Genomic DNA, 19,262 nt, shown 5'->3' on the forward strand with positions numbered 1-19,262 from the left:
TTTAGCCTTAAATTAGTCATGTATTCTCTTTAACGAGGCAACACATGGAAACTCCCACACAGTGCCATGGGCTATAGATGACCACACATATTAGATGCCTGAATTAGGGATGAGCGAATCGACGTCAGATGAAACATCCAAAGTCGATTTGCAAAAAACTTCGGTCCAATACTGTACGGAGCGAGTGCTCCGTACAGTATTAGAATGTATTGGCTCAGATGAGCGAAAGTTATTACTTCGTTAAGTCCCGCGAGACTTCACATAATAACTTCATAAATTAAAGGGGCTCTGCAGTTATTTTAAACTAATGATCTATCCTCTGGATAGATCATCAGCATCTGATCGGCGGGGGTCCAACACCCAGGACCCCCTGCCGATCAGCTGTTTGAGAAGGCATGGGCGCTGGCAGTAGTGCCGCAGCCTTCTCGCTGTTTACCACAGGCCCAGTGACATCGCAACTAGTATCAATGGCCTGGGCGGGGCTAAGCTCCATTCAAGCGAACAGAGCTTAGCCGCGGCCCAGGCAAGTGATACTAGTCGTGGCGTCACGGGCCCTGCGGTAAACAGCGAGAAGGCTGCGGCACTGCTGCCAGCGGCCCTATGTTCTCAAACAGCTGATCGGCGGGGGTCCCGGGTGTCGATCAGATGCTGATGATCTATCCAGAGTTAAAAATAACTGTAGAACCCCTTTAATTTGTACTGTAAAAAAAACATTTCCCGAACTCTGGGCCATGAGAAAAAGACATAACAGCTTAACAGGACGTGATTAAATGAAGAGGAAAACCACACAGTTGTGTATACATTGTAATGTGCACCGTTTATTTACAGGGTAGAGAACAAGCGTGCCAATACATACAGCCAGGCACAGGGTAGTCTTGTATCCTTTTGTAAAAGTATATAAATAGTAATAAAACTCTATATAAGTAAACGTTATGAAATGTATGCAATACTTACAATAAACTTACTAATCTGGGGTCTATAGAAACAATTATTTTTAAACACCGTTTTTATGTGTCAACTACAAAACTAATTTTTTGATTGCGAAAATTGTTGGAAAAAAAAGTTATCTGTGACTATACAGGCGTACCATATTAAGTACCATGTATACTACTGTAACATGTGTCTGTGCATTAAAATACTGTCTTTATAACCTCTTTCAACCCAAACAATATAAAACAGCAGTATAAACAACTGCTCTTGGCATCCACTGGAGCTGATACCTGGCGAGCTTGGTATAAGTAAGCTACTAAAATGCAGCTCTTGTTCATTAACTAGTGGCCCTTTCATTAGGACCCGTATCTAAATTCAGAGATTATATGATCCATTACTGGTTCTCTTCTGCTTGCAGTCTTTGCAGGACATAGAGGATCACTTGATAACAAAACATGTATTGCTCCTGAAATGAAAAAACAAAAACCGTAGTTAGGTGCACTGCAAAAACAAAGTGGTCTCACTGCATATGAATGTGAATCATGCCATGTCGGGGGGCTCCAGCCCGCAGGCAGTGTGTACATCTCCCCCTTCTATTCTTCTCAATACACTCACAGGCCGCCATGCTACACAATCCGCTTTTGATAGAGGGATGAACTTAAGAATACCAGTACATGCTCTGCAGTCAGACTGCCATTGTGAGAAAGCGGCTGCTTCCTCTGCGAATTTGTTTTGGTGCAGGCCACCACCTCCTCCTTTATTAGTAGAAGTCCTGGGGTGGCAGGATGCCCTCCCTATAAGTCAGCCCTGGTTTAGTATGTGAAGCTGCTATGCAAAATACAAACTATGCATACTCTTATTCTGCAGTCATGGTTTACTCCACTCCTTCTACCCCCTGTTCTTGTAAACCTTCAAATACAGTATGAAAAGTTACAAGAGATACACAGGATCCGACTGTCCGTTTTTTTTTTTTTTTTTTAAGCAAACTTATTGACTTCAATGGGTCTATAGTCTGCATTTTGTAGATATTCTATCTTTTTGCGGATAAGACATATGGATACAGAAAGCACACAGATCATCCGTAACAAATACAAATGTGCACACAAGTCCATACACATATATGGTTGGCTTTACATACAATTTTTTTATGCTGTGTTTTTATTTTCTCTGCATTTTTTATATGCAAAATATGAAATGGCCAGTAGGAAGTTATAAAACACCCTACAAGTACTGTGTTTTCTGTAGCGGTGTTTTAAGACCTAGCATTTCCCGAGGTTTTTTTTTGTCCCTTGACATTTTTTATTTATTTTTTTTTTAATCACAAAATGTAAAAAAAAAAAAAAAAGTGAGAAAGCAGCCTTAAACACAACAAAATTAGTCACAAACCACCCATAAACAGTATAAATGTTTAGTATTCATGCCAAGATTACAATACAATGTTAGTAGCAATGACTATGATAAATTTACCTCTGTCTGTATCATCCCATGTCTCTGAAGCCTCATTGTTCGTACCAAATCTGAGATACTGAACTGGGGAACCAAAGAGAATAGCAGTTAGAAGTCATAGTATCTGCTTGTAGATATTAAATGCAGGAAGTAATAGAAGGCTTTTTATCATTCGTTTTATCTTTTGGGAGAAATAAAAACTCCCAGAAAACACTGGCCTCAATAGTACATTGCTGAGACCAGTGACTGGCTGCAGCAGTCATGTGTTGTCAATGTGAAATCACTGCTGCAGTAAAACCACCAGATTCTGGAAAACTCAGATTCCGGACCACCCGCTGACAATATATCTCTAGGCAGTCCATGCATAGCTCTGCAAGGATGTTTCTGAACATCCTTGCAGAGATGGCAACTGCATACTAACAGTGCATCTCCTGGAGTTGGGATCCCTCTGCCGGTGACAACGGGGACCCACACTGACTGTTTATTTTTACCATCCTGGCCTTCTCCATAGCTTTATACACAGTGGTCAATAAGCGCTGTGTATACAGATCAGGAAGCTGCAATACAGCCTCTTCTTGCTCCGGTCCAGGTGATTATGTCATAGCTGGAGGGCATCTGCACAAGCTGCTGGGTCTTTGCAGACCCAGATGAGCTCTGCAGTGAGGCTTTACAGCATTGTAATTGTTCATCAAATTAAAAAATAACCCACCACACCGCAGTTTCTAGCCTCACCCTTGACAGCCAAAACCTATACATCACGTATAACAAAATGAAAAAGGGACATACCGTATATAATCGAGTATAAGCCGACCCGAATATAAGCCGAGGCCCCTAATTTTACCCCCCAAAAATGGGAAAAATTATTGACTCGAGTATAAGACTAGGGTGGGAAATGCAGCATATGTGGGGGATCTGTGGAGGACGCTGTTGTGGGGGATCTGTGGAGGACAGTGTTATGGGGGATCTGTGGAGGACACTTATGGGGACCTGTGGATGGCACTGTTATGGGGTGGATCTGTGGAGGATGCTGTTATGGGGTGGATCTGTGGAGGACGCTGTTATAGGGGATATGTGCTATGACACATAGGGCCATGAGGGGGGGGGGCAGCATAAGACATATAGCATCTTATGCTGGTGCCCCTCATGGCCCTATGTGTCCCCTCATGTGTCCTTAACTGCGCACATAACTGCCTTTGCGTGTAAAGTATGTTATTCCTGTGTAAAAGCAGGAGCGTTACTAAGTGACGTCAGTCACGCGCCGGCCGGGCCGCTCGCTGCAGTGGCATTTTCGGGTCGGCCAAATCGAGACTCGAGTATAAGACGAGGGGGCTTTTTGAGCACAAAAATATGTGCCAAAAAACTTGTCTTATACTCGAGTATATACGGTAATTTGAAAGAAGGTATTTTAGTTGTACTTTGTTCACAGATAAAAATGTGGAAAACAATATATATTTCCAGTTTTTAAAAAAAATTCAGGTACAAAAAATAAATAAAAAATTACTAGAATAAAACGGACATAAAAATAAAGGCCAATAATCTGAGAAAAAAAGGTGCAAAAATTATTTTTGTAACCAAAAAGAAAAAAAAGGAAGGGTGGGGGTCGGGGGTAAATGGCCCGGTCTTAAAGTGGCTATGGCTATACATTGGCAGCAATGTTTTCATGCAGTTCTGGACTCACATCTACAACGTAGCAGACCTGTTTGGACTTACCTCTAAATCCCTGCTGATTAAACCCAGCATGACATCAATACATATAAGTGTGCCGGAGCGGCCAATGCCTGCACTACAGTGTGTGATAATAGGTCCATATTTGTAGATATATCTCATGTAGGAGATGAATGTGAGGAGCTGGTTTGGATCAGTTGGGGTATCATGATCTGGCCATGCAGTGAAGTTCAGATGGGCAATATGTCGTTTTTCTCCAGTCTATGAAAATGTCAAAAAAATAAATAAATTAACTCATTACCCGTCTGTAATAAATATGGCAAAATTGCAGATCCTCACATTACAGCTACGTTAAAGGGGTAATCTCAGCACAGATGTCAAATAATAATGCTTTTCTCAGTAAATGTTCTATACTCAATTACAGAAAATGCTTTTATCAAAAGCTTATCATGGTCTGGTGACGTGTTGATTATGCAGTTCTTCCATCCTCTGGTCTTCACCAGTGCACAGGCTGCAGCAGAATACACGTAATACATAATGCCAGGGCATGTGCTGCAGTGTGTCAGACTGTAATTAGAAACATTTTAAAGAAATCCTAAAACCCTGCAGTTTTTGCACCGGTGACAGCCTAATAACACGCAGACAATCCCTGTTATAGAGATCACTTTTCAGCAGTCATCACATTATCACAGGTAGAATTATAATGCAATTGTATAAGACCTCTGTATAAATAACATAGGATCCACCATTCACAATCGTTGATGGTCCCAGCTTATCTACTCCCCCTCCCTGCACAATGATCTCTGCACATGTCTAGAAAACTCTCCCATAGTCGATGAACATTTCATGTACTGCATCAACAAATTTGTAAATGCTCACCTGAACATCGTGTAATTCCACAACTCGCAAGACAAAACTTTCCAGCTGCTGTGTTTTTACTAGTGTAAGCTGAAGTTCACTGGTTATCCGTACAGGTCTGCGTAGCTCATCGGGCCAGTACCTCTGACACTTTATCTTCCCACCTTCCATTTCCTGGGTCATCATGGCAATCACTGTGGCTTTCTGCTCCCACACCATCTGCCAAAAATCCGAAACTGTACTTGGAAGTGGTCCTTGGCTGGCAATATATATGAATTCCTCATTGCCCACTGGCATCTTGATGTAACTTGCATTGATATAGCCATCCTCTGTACCAAGTGGTACTCTTGTAGAATCATCTGTAACAATATAGGCAAAAAATGGACCTGTAATAGCAGTTAGCACATTAATAAATCCATCTGTCTGATGCCTGTCTGTCTATTTATTCAAATACACCGCACCTGCCACATGCCCTTTACTGTTAGGCGTTTAGTGCAGTGTGTCTCAATGATGGAGATTGAGTGATTTGCCCGGTCACATCACCCTCCATCAGCAGCCATCTTATGGATCGGACCTCTATGTGCATGGCACAGAAGATTTCCTTAACAAGGGACCATGGCAAATAAAATATAGCAAACGGAACATAACATTAACAAAGGATATATTAGTAAGGCTAGCTTCACACTAGCAATCCGGCAGGCTGTTTTGGCAGGGAACAGCCTGCCAGATCTCCCTGCGTTCCAGCATTGCTGGAAGCTTCAATATTGTCATCCGGCCCATTTACTATAATGGGCCCTGGCAGAAATCCGCCAGCAACCCGGCAAATATGCTGAGAATTGGCTGGAAGAAAACTGCTGCGCTCCATTACTGTGGCTGCTTCTTAGCGTGTGCTACAGAGAGTCAGGGAACAGATTTTCCTGTTTCTCCATGTTTATGTATGGGCAGATATGAAACCAGCTAGTCTCCCCCCATTAGCTCAGAAATCTGAGAATTAGAGATGGAAAACTGCTGAAAAGTGGCAGATACAAGTCATATATGGCAAGAAACAGTATTAGTCCTCACGTACACACATATGCAGTGGCGGATTACAATAGGGACGTTTGGGTCGGCAGCCCAGGACCCAGCACCGCTAGGGGGCCAAACGCCAACCCGAACGCCCACATACTGTGGCGGGGCATGGGAGCATATAGTCCAATGCCCCACCGCCGATCACCGCCATAGGATTCAGGCCTAGTAGGCCTGATACCTATGCGGTAGTGAAATCCCGGCGCAGGTGTGCGTGATGACGTCATTGCGCGTGCCTGTGCTGGGACACAGCACAGAGAAGTGTGCGCGCCTGCCATCGCACGCTTGGACATAGGTGAGTATTTAGCCTTTAGTTTTTGGATACAGGAGGATATGTGAAGAGACAGTACATAAGGGGGAAATTGCAGTATGGGGGCAGATTACTATCCGGAGGAAAAATATTATGGTGGGATTACTGTGTGGAGGGCAAATTACTATATGGGGCAATGTGGGGGAAACTACTGTGTGGGGGAAACTGCTGCTGTGTGGGGGCAGTGTGAGGGAAACTACTGTGTGGGAAATTACTGTATGGGGCAAACTACTATATGGGGGCACTGTGGTGGAAATTACTGTGTGGGGGCAAACTACTACATGGGGCAGTGTGGGGGAAATTACTGTGTGGGGGGGCAAATTACTATGGGGGGATTACTATAAGGGGGCAGTTTTTGGGGAAACTACTATATGGGGGCAACGCGGGGGGCCTTGCTATTGGGGAGGCACTGTAGGGTAAATTCTATTATTTATGGGGACACTATACAGGGATTATTACCTGGAGCACAATATAGGGTGTTATTATTATTACTGGGGGCAGGGGCATCGCTAGGTTAAAATATTCGGGGCCTGGGCCCCGGATGTTTTGCCCCATGCCCCGAATGTCCTGCCTGCCTGCTAGATACAACTGCATTGCCGTACACAGAACGGCAATACAATTGAATCTTACACTGGGAAGAGGTGAAGGACCTTTGGTGACATCACAGGTCATGTGATCAGCAAAACAGGCTGTGATAGGATGACCTGGATGATGTCACCATCATGTGAGCAGTGCAGGATTGGACCGGAGTGAAGAGGAGAAGGAGCCTAATGCTGATGTCTGTACAGGAGAGGTAAGTGAAGGGAGAGGCAGAGCAATGCTGGGAGTTGTAGTTATTTAACTGGGATGTATGTTAGGGCTGAAGGGAGGGATGTTATTTACATGGGACTGTATGTGGAAAGTGGATGGTGGGGGGGAATGATGTTTATGTACATGGGACTTAATATTTAGGCCCGTGTTTCCCAACCAGTGTGCCTCCAGCTGTTGCAAAACTACAACTCCCAGCATGCCTGGACAGCCTTTGGCTGTGCGGGCATGCTGGGAGTTGTAGTTTTGCAACAGCTGGAGGCACACTGGTTGGGAAACACTGGTTTAGGCTACGTTCACACTTGCGTTTGGGGATCCGCTTGTGAGATCCGTTTCAGGTCTCTCACAAGCAGCCCCAAATGCATCAGTTTAACCCCAATGCATTCTGAATGATTGCGGATCCATTTAGAATGCATTCGTTCGGCTCCGTACGGCCCCCCGTTCCATTTTGGAGGCGGACCCCAAAATGCTGCAAGCAGCGTTTTTGTGTCCGCATGGCCTTGCGGAGCCAAACTGATCCGTCCTGACTTACAATGTAAGTCAATAGGGACGGATCTCTTTGCATTGACACAAAATGGTGCAATTGTAAACGGATCCGTCCCCTATTGACTTTTAATGTTAGTCAGGACGGATCCGTATTGGGACTTAGAAATTCAAATCTAATACAAACGGATCGGTCCTGAACGGATGCATTGGTTTGTATTATATCGGTGCGGATCCGTCCTGTACAAGTACAGGACAGATCTGCACGAACGCAAGTGTGAAAGTAGCCTTAGGGGGTGATGTTTACATGGGATTGTGCGTTGGAGGCAGCTGGGGAGGAGGTGATGTTATTTACATGGGACTGTATGGTGGAGGGGGGATTATAACTGCAGGGGGCACTGCAGATCCAGGAGACATTATAGGCGGTCTTATTACTACTGGGGGCTCTATAGGAGGGTCTTATAGATCCGCCTTATTTCTACTAAGTGCACTGTGGGGGTCTTATTACTACTGAGGGGTCTGTAGGGAGCTTTATCACCACTGGGGGAACAATAGGGGGCCTTATTTCTACTGGGTACTCTGTGAGGGTATTATTAATATGGGAGGGCTCTTCTAATAATGGGGGAATTGTTGAGGAGCATTATCACGGTTGGGGCAGTGTTACTAACGAGGGCATTCTAGAAGGGAATTACTATTGGTGGGACTATGAGGAGCACTATTACTATGGGGGGCAGTAATTTAGGATAGTATTTGGGGGTATTTGGGGGGGGGGGGGTTGAGGTTTTGGCATAGCAAGCAGCAGGATAACACTGTGGGGACTCCAGTTGGGGGATAATGATAGAATGTGAGGAAACTAAGATGTCCGTGTGTCACACTCTGCAGAGACGAGGCGGCTGAGAGAAGTTGTCCAGACCAAGTGGAGAAGATGATGACAGAGAGGAGACGTCACCTGGAGGCCCTGGATGTGACAGGTAAGTGCCGCTGTATAGCAAGTACAGCATAGTGCGGGGGGGGGGGGGGGGGGGGGACACACATATTTATTGGGGCTTGTGCCCCGGATCTTTTGAGACCCTAGCAACGCCCCTGACTGGGGGCTCTCTAGGGGACATAATTACTGCTGTAGACACTATAAGGACATTTGGGGTAATTTATCAAACTGGTGTAAAGTAGAACTGGTTTAGTTGCCCATAGCAGCCAATCAGATTCCACCTTTCATATTTGACAGCTCTTTTGGAAATCCAGTTCTACTTTACATCAGTTTGATAGATGACCCCAATTATGTCTACTGGGGTCACAATTTTTTCAGCAGTATAGTACCTGGGGCATTGGAGAGCACAACGGGCACAGTATTGGGAATGGCAGCAGGATGACACTGTGGGGACACCAGGATGGGGGGGGGGGGGGGTTGATGGAAAAATTGAGAAATCTAACGTATCTTTGTTACAAACTCTGTAGCGACGAGATGCGGCTGAAAGAATTTCTCATGGCGGTGTAACGGAGGAGAAGAGGAAAGAGAAGGTCTACATGACAGGAGATGTCCCTGGATGTAAGAGGTATGTGGTGCTGTGTTCTCCTCCAAGTCTTTTTTAAATTATAATTCTATGTATTTTAAATTTGGCAACCAAATTTTTTAGTTTAGGAGCCAATTTGGGGTATTTTTATTTTTTGGTCTGGAGATGTCATATGGCCTAGGAAGAGACCGTGGCGCTCATGAAGCCCCGCAGCCTTTTCATAAAAAAAATAAAATTAAAATAAAATAAAATGCACATATGGCATCTTATTCTGAAGAATTACTGAAAACAACCATTACACTTTAAGGACTGGGTGAGTCTGATGCACTCAGAATACTGAGATACCATAGACACATCCATGGGGTTTTTACCGAGGAGGATATAGCACTAATCTGTGCTGATTTTAAAGAGGAGCTGTCACCACTCCTGACATGTCTGTTTTAGTAACTACTTGCATTCCCCATGTATTAACAATTCTGGACCATCTATTCTTATGATTCTGTTGAGCCATTCCTGTATTATTCCTGCTAGAAGTTTACAAATAAATTGCCAGCAGTCTGCAGTAAAGGTACTACTGGGTGTTACCAGTAGCGGGTGTGTCTGACTCTGTCCAACCAGTGATTCTGGTGTGAGACTGTGCAGGGACACCCCCCAACAGGTAACACCCAAATGTACCTTTACTGCAAACTGCTGATAATTCATTAATAACCTTCTAGTAGAAATAACAAAGGAATGGAGTCATAAGAATAGATGCTTCAGAATTGTTATTACATGGGGAATGTAAGTAGTTGCTATAGCAGACATGTCAGGAGAGGTGACAGCTCCCCTTTAAGTGCTTGATCCTTTTTTGCCTCTCCAATACACTGTATGAATGTTTTTTTAGCGCTGGACAGGCAGAAGCTCCAAAGCCAGCACTGCTCTCCTAAAGCCTGGCAGAGGTGTGCTCTGCCAGGTTTTAGCAGAGCGGGCACAGGCAAAGCAGTGATGTGCTATGCTGAACTTCTGTCCTGTGCTTGCTCTCTCCACCAGACCCTGCACAATGCAAGGCTTTAGCAGAGTGGAACGAGTGGGCGCAGGGCAGGAGCTAAGGATGAAAGACAAAATAAGACAAATAAAGTATAATAGAAAAAAAGGTGTTTTAGGGCTTTTGCAGTAGGCTTTAATAAACGTTGTTTATAAGTTTAGGTACACTGTAGTAATAGAGAAATTAGCTAATCTGTACTGCAGTTTAAAGTCAGGTTCTGGACTATCCTCAGATTAAAGGGTTTAATCCTCACTGATCCAGAACGGATGCTCCAATGGTCTCTCCAATCTTAACAAGCAGCGAGCATGAGAGCGCTGCAGCTAATCAATGCCAATCAATTATGTGGCATACTCCTGGCATCATGACTCCCGGGTAGTTATGCCAAAAGTACAGCAAGTGACTACTGAGGCCTATGATTAACTGCAGCGATCATGTACTGGGCACTTGAAAAAAATCTTCTGTGGTTTTCATTCTTTTTTTCCAGAAGTCAGATAGTCCCTTTAAAGAAATGATATTGCACGGTAATATATTACGGTTAAAGCTGATCTGTCACCTTAAAGGGGTAATCCCATGACTAATTAAAAAAATTCTAATCAGACATCATATAGTACATGACAACCTCTTTCTAACAAAGCTAGAACTAGCCCTGTGCCTTACATGGATCCAGAGATCTCCCCATTCAATGCTCTGCTAGATTGATATCAAGCTGGCAGCTCAAAGGGAGTGACTTTTCTGCTGCAGCTAAGGGGGCGTGTCTCAGCTCTGCCTATCACAGCTCAGGTGCCAGTTGAAGGATGGAACTGAGCATGTGCGGCCATCTCAGTGAGCAGGTCAAAGAAATAAGAAAAAAAGCAAACAGCAGGTGACGCTACACAGACACATTTTATTGAATAACTCTGTAGCTATGCCAAATTTTTAATTACATGCAATTAGAAAAGTATTCAGATCCAGGTGCTGGTTTGAAAACTGTAGAATATTAAAGGGGTTCTCCCACAAAAAATATGTTGCCTGGTATACAGAGCAGGGTGAGCAATCTATATAGGTTATAGCTGTATTCTTAATAAGATGCTATTAACCAAACAACACAACTGGGGAATTTATTATTCCCCTGAATGGCAGTTTTCTGGCGTAAAAAAGTCACAAACCCGACTTATTAATTATCATTGCACCTTAATTTAGAAAAGGCACAGAGAGGGCGGGAAGGGGGCGTGAATAAAGATAGACCTCTAGGAGGCTGCAGTAGATTTCAGTCTGGTGCACAAATCTATGACGAGGCCTGCACCTTGGTCTACAGTAGGCGCATCCTCTGGCTGCGCAGTGGAAATCAAGGCTGGTGAAGAAAAACGCCCATCTTGATAAAACTCCCCCAATATTTTTTTGACAATTCGGGCATAGTGTACCTGTCCCCATACTGGGACAGCACATGAGGACCGATCCACTGATATAACCACAGGTTCTTTAAATGGCGAGATCTTCTCAATTATTACTTTATTCATTTCACCAATTTAACCAATTTAGGGTTGTTCGACCCCCATTCGTCCAAAAAATAAAAAAATTAAAATTGTGAAGTGTTTCTTATCTTTGCTATAAACAGTTTCTAGCACTCACAATTTTTTATTTTTTTTTGGGAAGGGGGGGGGGAAGGGGGGGTTTGGACAAGCCCTTTATATGGATACAAAATACCAGAAAGCATATAATAAAGTAGTATCAAACACCTGAATGACTTACATGGAAGGATATTCTTGTATCTGTTTTTCTTTCTGTTATCTTTAGATTGTCCTATAAGGCATTCATCCAGTGGTTTTAAATCTTGTAATTCCTGTGGATATGTAACATAAAAGTTGAATGGATAATTTTATGATCATATTTTTTTTTGTAGAAAAACAGTTAATAAAGAAAGCATGCTCTCTCTGATTAAGTGTATTAAAGGGGTTTTCCGGGATTATTTAACTGAGGACCTATCCTCTGCATCAGTATCTGGTGGGGGAACGACACCTGGGACCTCCAGCAATCAGCTGTTTGAGAAGGCAGCAGTGCTCAGAGTAGACCCGCAACCTTCTCCAGCTTTGCCTAGTCCATGTGACATCACGTTCATCTGTCACGTGGCCTAGGCGCAGCTCAGCCCCAATAAAGTGAATAAAGCCGCTGTATAATGGACGGCGCTATGCTTGGTGAGCAGAGGGAATGCTGCGGTGCTACTGTAAGCGCTGGTGCCTTCTCAAACAGCCTGTCAGCATGTTCAACCCTACTAAACCAGGCATACTGCCTGTAAGGGTTGAGCATGCCAAGTTAAACGATCTCTTAGTAGTTGAAATCTGTGGCCCCATTTTAGGGAAATATGTACTTTTTCAATATACTAATAAAGTGTTCGGGATGGGCGAAGGGATCATTTAAAGTTTTTTTTGGTTATAATTATTTTTTTAGCAAGTGCCCGCAGCCTGTCTGCAGAAACAGAAGATTCATACTTACCTGCTCCACACCTCTCCGGTCTTCCGCTGCCTCCACCTTCTGGTCCCCGCACTGTTTTCTTCTGGCGGTGCATGGTCGTATGCACCGCTCCAACCAATGACTGGCTCCAGCAATGATATGGCCACAAGCAGCATGTCACCACTGAAGCCAGTCTTTGGCTAGAGGGGTCCATGTGACTATGCCCATGCAGAACCGGACAGTGCAGGGATCGGAAGATGGAGGAATCATGGAGGATTGGGGAAGCATGGAGCAAGTAAGTATGAATCTTCTAATTCAACAGGCAGGCTATTGGCACTAGCTTGAAACTCATCATAACCAGAAAACCCCTTTAACTCAGCATGATCAACCCTAACAGGCAGTATGTCTGGTTAATAGGCTTGATCATGCTGAGAGATTCTCTTTAAAGCCCTATACGAGTAAATAGTCAGCCAAATGTGCAGATCATTGGGCCTTGTAAAAACATGGCAGTGATCTGCCGACATGTGAGCGGCCATGTTGGCCAGCGATGTAGATTGCATCTTTATACAATCCTAAAAATCATCATTGTCAGCAGCATAAAATCTTATAATATTTTGCCCTTTATGAGAAACCAATCAGATTGCTGATTTAAACTTTTTTTTTTTATCTGTGAGCAAACTTCCACTTGATATCTGCCCTGGTTCTATCTACATAATGGCGTGTTCACACAGCAAAACTTCTGAAAAATCGGCTGTGGAATCCATGGCAGTAACCCAGTGCAGACCGCCTGATCTGTGCCATGGATTTGCAGTTTGTCCTGCTGTGGATCTACATTTGGACGTGCCTCATTCAATGGGGCTAATCTGTATGTGAAGAAGTGGCAGTATCATTTTATTTCTTTCAACACCGATACTACATCTGCGTCGGAAAATTCAGTGACTGTGTGAACTACGAAATACGTGGAAAAACCATCATGTGAACATGCCCTAAGCGTCTTTTGTTTTCTCCTTGTAAAAGACGCATTATTACCTCAAACTCCTTGGCGGGCACGCCTTGTTCCAGCATACTGTGTATCTGACGTATAACACTCTTCAACTTATTTTCCGAGTACCGGCCCAATGGCATCACTTGGACTAGCGGAAGCGAGGACAGCTTTTCACTTGTCACTCTGAAGCGATCTGCAATGCAAAAATCATGGTTTAGCTAAAAGGAGAAAAAAACGATGTTAGAACATTGTGGAACAAGTATGACCGTTCTTGGGAATCACCAGAAAAGTTTACTAATAGGGACCACAATACATATTAAACATAATACGGGACCTAGCTCGACAATACTATAAACCTACAACGACCACCAATAGTCCCCAACAAAAAATACACATGAATAGTATATATATAAAAGAGGGAATATTACAGGTACACACTTTTTCACAATCACATCAGTATATTGTGGGAAATAAGGATTTACCCAGCAAACTGGACTCTATTTTCACGTCATAACTCTTCGTTTCACCTTTCCCTTGCTTCACGGAGTTGGACTGAGATGGAGATCTAACGAGATACAAAATGGAGAATGGAGAATGCATAAAGATGAACCATGAATAAGATTTAGTTATAATAGATGGCAGGAAGGAAAACTGTCCATTGTATACTGTATGTACTAAATGGGTGATCTCATCAGACACAACCCCTTTCATAATGCCACTGCCACATGGCTGATGTGAGGGGTACCTGCAGCAACTGATATGAAATCAGCCACTGACTGGCATCTCTGGCTTATTCAATTCTTGGTGTTGGGAGAAATTTCTTCCGGCAAAACGAGCACTTGGCCAACAGTCATATCTATGTCTTTTTAGTGTAAAACAATTCTGGAGCATCATTTCTTATAACTGTATGTTGCTCAGCTCCTCTTATTTCTACTATAAATTTCTGAACTGGGTGCTACTATTCCCCTGTGTCCCCACACAGTCTGACACCATCAGCACTGATCCGACAATATCTGGGTGCAAGGAGACGCCTCAAACTGGTAACACCCAGTTGTCAATTTATTCATAAACTTCTAGTAGGACCAATAGAGGAAAGGCACAGAATAGAGTTACAAGAATAGATGACCCAGAATTGTCATTTCATGCGGAATACAATTATTTACTAAAACAGACATGTCAGGAGCGTTGCACGGTCCTCTTTACATTCAGACATCTTTTTTTATAAGCTTCTTACCTTTCATTCCCATTAATATTGTTGTATGATCCCAAGCCATTCACGTTACCTGGCTGCAAACAAGAGAAAGTGATAAATAACATAAGGCCATCGGGCACAACTAGCCTCGGCTGTTTATTTCCAATGACCATGCTCTAGAAACATCCCCCCCCCTTAAATTTTTACTAGCCATATAAAATATTAATATTCTTATATTTAGGACCAACATACTTCTATCTAAGCAGCATATATGGGACAGACCTAATCCATTTCATTTAGTATCATAGCTCCCAACTCTAGCCACCTCCCATGAAATGTATTGTGGATACAGTCTGACAACACAGTGACATAGGACAGTCACAAACCTCTCGTGGTCCAATAAGAGACCTGTAATTAGAGCCAACACTAATCATTCCTGTACCTCAGGAGAGTCATCCGGTAATGAGAAATCATCACAATCTGTGTCTTCTGCTTTTTCATCTATGTCTTCTTCAGTTTGATCCACTATGGTACAAAAGAGTAACAAAACTAAACATTAAAAAAAGACGGTACAAAGTATTAGAAAAAAAAAAAATCGCAGGCAAAATGTGACAATATTTAAAAAATTACAGTTACATGGTATTAGAAAATGTAACTGACACTACCTAAAAGGGAGTCTGTCAGTAGTTTTGACCTGGAAAAACTGCTCACAGGGCTGGAAAGCTTCCAAAGATGCATACCGCACTTCATTCTCAAAATCTGGAAGTCTTTCATATGAAAAAAAATCCCAAGAGTTCAGTCCAGATCATCACCCCTTAATGCCAAATTAAGGAGCTGATGATCTGGATTGACCTTTTATAATGAGCTTCGGTTAGAAAGGGGTATGTTTTTTTTAAAACTCAATATTCATAGAAAACTATGTTTCAAGAACTTTTGATTTTCATTTTGGCCGTACTGTACCGCTGAAAATTAAATACAAAATACTGTCCTGAAGCAGTCAGCAGAGAAGTATGTAACCTATTGTTATTTTACTGCAGCTGTGAGGGAAATATGTCATCTGCTACTATATAGAAGATAATAGAAGATGTAGAATTGGCTTGATGGGGAGACAGCTCTATTGTTCTCTTGATAGGCCTAGATAAAGAAGCCCACGGAACAGCACTCCACTGATTAGTGTAATGTGTGATGCCCTGATCGAGTCACTCATCTCCCTTCCCTCTCTGGTCGGAGTTAGTCAAGGTAAGTTGTTTTGCCATGCTAAAAGTCCAAACAAAAGGGGGAACTTATGAGCCAGGCCATGTCCTCAACACTATCCACCTATTTTATATTTAAAAAAATTACATTTAAAAGGATTTTTTTTTTTTTTTATACTGATGACTAGGGATGAGTGAACCCGACGTTTTCAGGTTCTGATTTGATGTTCGGGTGGTTGGAGGAATTGCGTTATGGATTCCATTAGCACGGAATATAAATGAATTCTATTAAGAGGCATTCTGTTTTGCATCCCATCATAACAGCAGTTTATGGGCAGCATAACGGATCTGTCTGATTTCCTCTATGCAGAACAGGACTTTGTTTTCCGTCCTGCATAACTCTGAAAACGTTGTGTTCGATCATCCCTACTGATGACCTATCCAGAGGATAGGTCATCAGTATCTGATCTGTGGGGATCAGCTGTTTGAGAAGGCATCTGTGCTCACAGTAGCGCTGCGGCCTTCTCCGTGCTCGCCACTATATTGTATAGCAGCTGTGCTTGATATCGCAGCTCAGCCCCATTCACTTCAATGGGGCTGAGCTGCTCCTAGGCCGCATGACCAATGAATGTGAAATAACATGGCCCAGGAAAAGGCTGCAGCGCTACTGCCTTCTCAAACTGCTATTTGGCGTGGGTCCCGGTGTTGGATCCTCACCGATCAGATGCTGATGACCTATCCAGAGAATAGGTTATCAGTTAAAAACTCTGGGAAAACCCCCTTAATGTTCACATATAGGCTGTCAATATGTGACCAAAAAATTGATGGCATTGTCCCTTTAAGTGAGCTGGTAACTCATCTTCACTAAAAACAGATATGAGCAGGGAGGGAAGTGCAGAGGAAGAGAAGAGAGACAGTGGAGCCTGAGAAATAAAGGAGGTATTTTCTATAGCAGGGATCAGCAACCTCCAGCACGCCAGCTGCTGTGAAACTACAACTCCCAGCATGCACACACTTACTCGGCTGTTCTTGTAACTCCCATAGAAGTGTAAGGAGGATTCTGGGAGTTGTAGTTTCTAAACAGCTGGAGGTTGCTGATTCTTCTTCTATAGCAAGATATATTACAAAGTTTCTTAGTCTCATTTGTACTATTTGTTTTGAAACAAAAGCTTCTCTTTAAACATACTGTACCTTTGTGTATCATGGCGGAACCTCAAGTAACCTCTGGCCATTCCCTAACAATGAAGTGCTGTCAGCTCTCTGCAGTAAGTGCTCTACTACCACTCCGCTGTGCTCGGGTGATGGCTCTAGTGCCCAAACAAGAGCCCACTACAGCGGTCACTCAAGAGCAGAGTGGAGGCTGCTGGGGCACTTACTGAAGAGAGCAGAGGACTTAACATTAGGGAACGCAAAGAGGGCAATTGTGGTAGTGGCATGCGTCAGATTAAAACTCTGTCAGTCATGCTGCTAGTAAAACCATACACACAGGTATGTTTCAACAGATTTCCAGATCTAGCACAGGCAGCAGTTTAGCAGGGTCCAAAATTCTGACTCCCTTTAAAGAGGGATTATAGTATCAGTAAAGATTTGCTGTCACTTGCTGATTGGTTGGGCTCACTGATCATCAGAAACTAAGGTCCCCTTGTCATTTTATACGTATAGTGCCAATTACATTCTGGAGGACTGCAAAAATTCTGAAGGAGCTTCAGAGTTCCACGGAGCATTGAAAATATATCATTCTAGCAATCACTGGGTATCCTGGAGATTTTACCTCCAAAAAGCAGCACGTGATAACATGTCCGGGCGATATGCGAGTTTGTGACAAATGAAAAGAACCAAAGTTATTTCGGTAGAGAAGGTTTTCCTTGCAGCAGATGGTCAGTAATGGCAGGTCTATCACCATGTGCGGTTACTAGTACCTGAATAGTTGTCTTCTGAAAGTGCATTCTGACGACTAAGCTGCAGAAGGTTCTGTGTTTGTTCATGGACAACGTCAAGCAGGGACTGTATAACATCATTCTGATCCTCCTCATCGTCCTCACAGTAATTGTTATTGCTCTCATGGAGCTCTGGATTTTTTTTTTTTTTTTAAGAGTAACAAAAATACAAGAAAATGGCACAAATTGATTATATTATTGTAGTTCAACCAAATTAAGAAATAAGAAATGGAGAAAAAAAAACACCTGTAAGACGTGTGGAATACCTGCAAGTAAATCTAACCCAAGGACAATACGGACTAGATGTCATCTCCCCCTCTGTCAAGCTCTCAGTGGTTGGTCACATCACTCATTCATGTAGGTGTGCATGTAGTAATTTGCAAGGCATGTAGTTTAACCCATTAATAACACGCGTGACCAGGTCATCGGTATAATTTTTTTTTTCATGCTATTCAAGTCATTGTGTATTTCTTCGTTATTATGATTTATGGTTAAGCACAATGTATTTGGAATTTTTTATAATTATTGGGCTTTTAGGGTGCAACAAAGAGTAAAAACAATGGGGGTACAAATGTCACTCTTGATATTCCCCTGCGCAGTCGGAGAATGCACTTACACATGCCTTATCATATAAGTGCACTGTTTGGCCATCCATGTGCTTAGATTGAAACCAGTGAGGATTTAAGCCCAAAAACTTTTGTTGATGCCCTGCCCACACCCCGCCACCTTTTCAGAAAGTGGCGAGAGCAGTGTAGAAATGGCACTTGTGCTTAGATTTAGGTGCAATGGCATTTAAAAGGTCACAAACACATTTTGTAATATAATCATTTAATTTTCACTTTTTTTGTGATTTGTGAACTTGTCTCCCGGAAGGTCAGAAGAAACCTCTGGGGGACATGGACTGATTTACATTTACACTGCATATATCCTCTATAAATGGGGATCTCATTGCAGCCAAAATTACAGGTAAAAACAGCCCTGATGATCGGATACAATCAGGGCTATTATGGGTCTAGTTAGGCCCCTTGCAGACTAGCGTTCCTCCCGCAGCGAGTCCGCAATGCAGTTCCCAGCGCTGCCTGGGGTCACATAGCATTATATTTATTTATGATGCTATGTAACCCTTACAGTTCTGGAATGTATTGGATAACACTGGCAGCATTATGTCAGTGTTATCCAATACATTCCAGAACTGTAAGGGTTACATAAAATCATAAATCAACATAATGCTATGTGAATCCCGTCAGTGCTGGGAGGACAAGCCGGGTGCTGCGATGCGGACTCGCTGCGGGAGGAACGCTCGTCTGCAAGGAGCCTTAGACCTAGCAGCTCTGTAATCTGACAGCTATCCAGGAGATCATGTGATCATCAACACCAATTGTGACAGTGGCATTGGCGTTGCTTGAATTGTACACATAGATTGTGGTTG

The 19,262-nt window shown here is 43.1% G+C and overlaps 1 protein-coding gene across 8 annotated transcripts in view; it reads right to left on the reverse strand.

The window, feature by feature from the left end:
• Positions 1-798: 798 nt before the first annotated feature.
• The window catches only part of PTPN13 (protein tyrosine phosphatase non-receptor type 13), a 192,425-nt gene continuing 173,961 nt past the window's right edge, over positions 799-19,262 (reverse strand). For all 8 annotated transcript variants that reach the window (XM_044303829.1, XM_044303821.1, XM_044303805.1 and 5 more), the window contains 10 exons: positions 17,816-17,965; positions 15,146-15,228; positions 14,746-14,798; positions 13,994-14,076; positions 13,556-13,704; positions 11,828-11,918; positions 4,921-5,258; positions 4,087-4,302; positions 2,398-2,460; positions 799-1,396 (listed from right to left, as the gene is read on the reverse strand). In XM_044303829.1, coding sequence (XP_044159764.1) covers positions 1,325-1,396; positions 2,398-2,460; positions 4,087-4,302; positions 4,921-5,258; positions 11,828-11,918; positions 13,556-13,704; positions 13,994-14,076; positions 14,746-14,798; positions 15,146-15,228; positions 17,816-17,965 — 1,298 coding nt within the window. In that variant the 3' untranslated portion in view covers positions 799-1,324. The remainder of the gene's footprint in view (positions 1,397-2,397; positions 2,461-4,086; positions 4,303-4,920; positions 5,259-11,827; positions 11,919-13,555; positions 13,705-13,993; positions 14,077-14,745; positions 14,799-15,145; positions 15,229-17,815; positions 17,966-19,262) is intronic.

This window comes from Bufo gargarizans, chromosome 1 (genome assembly GCF_014858855.1).
Source record: "Bufo gargarizans isolate SCDJY-AF-19 chromosome 1, ASM1485885v1, whole genome shotgun sequence".
NCBI classification, from domain to species: domain Eukaryota; kingdom Metazoa; phylum Chordata; class Amphibia; order Anura; family Bufonidae; genus Bufo; species Bufo gargarizans.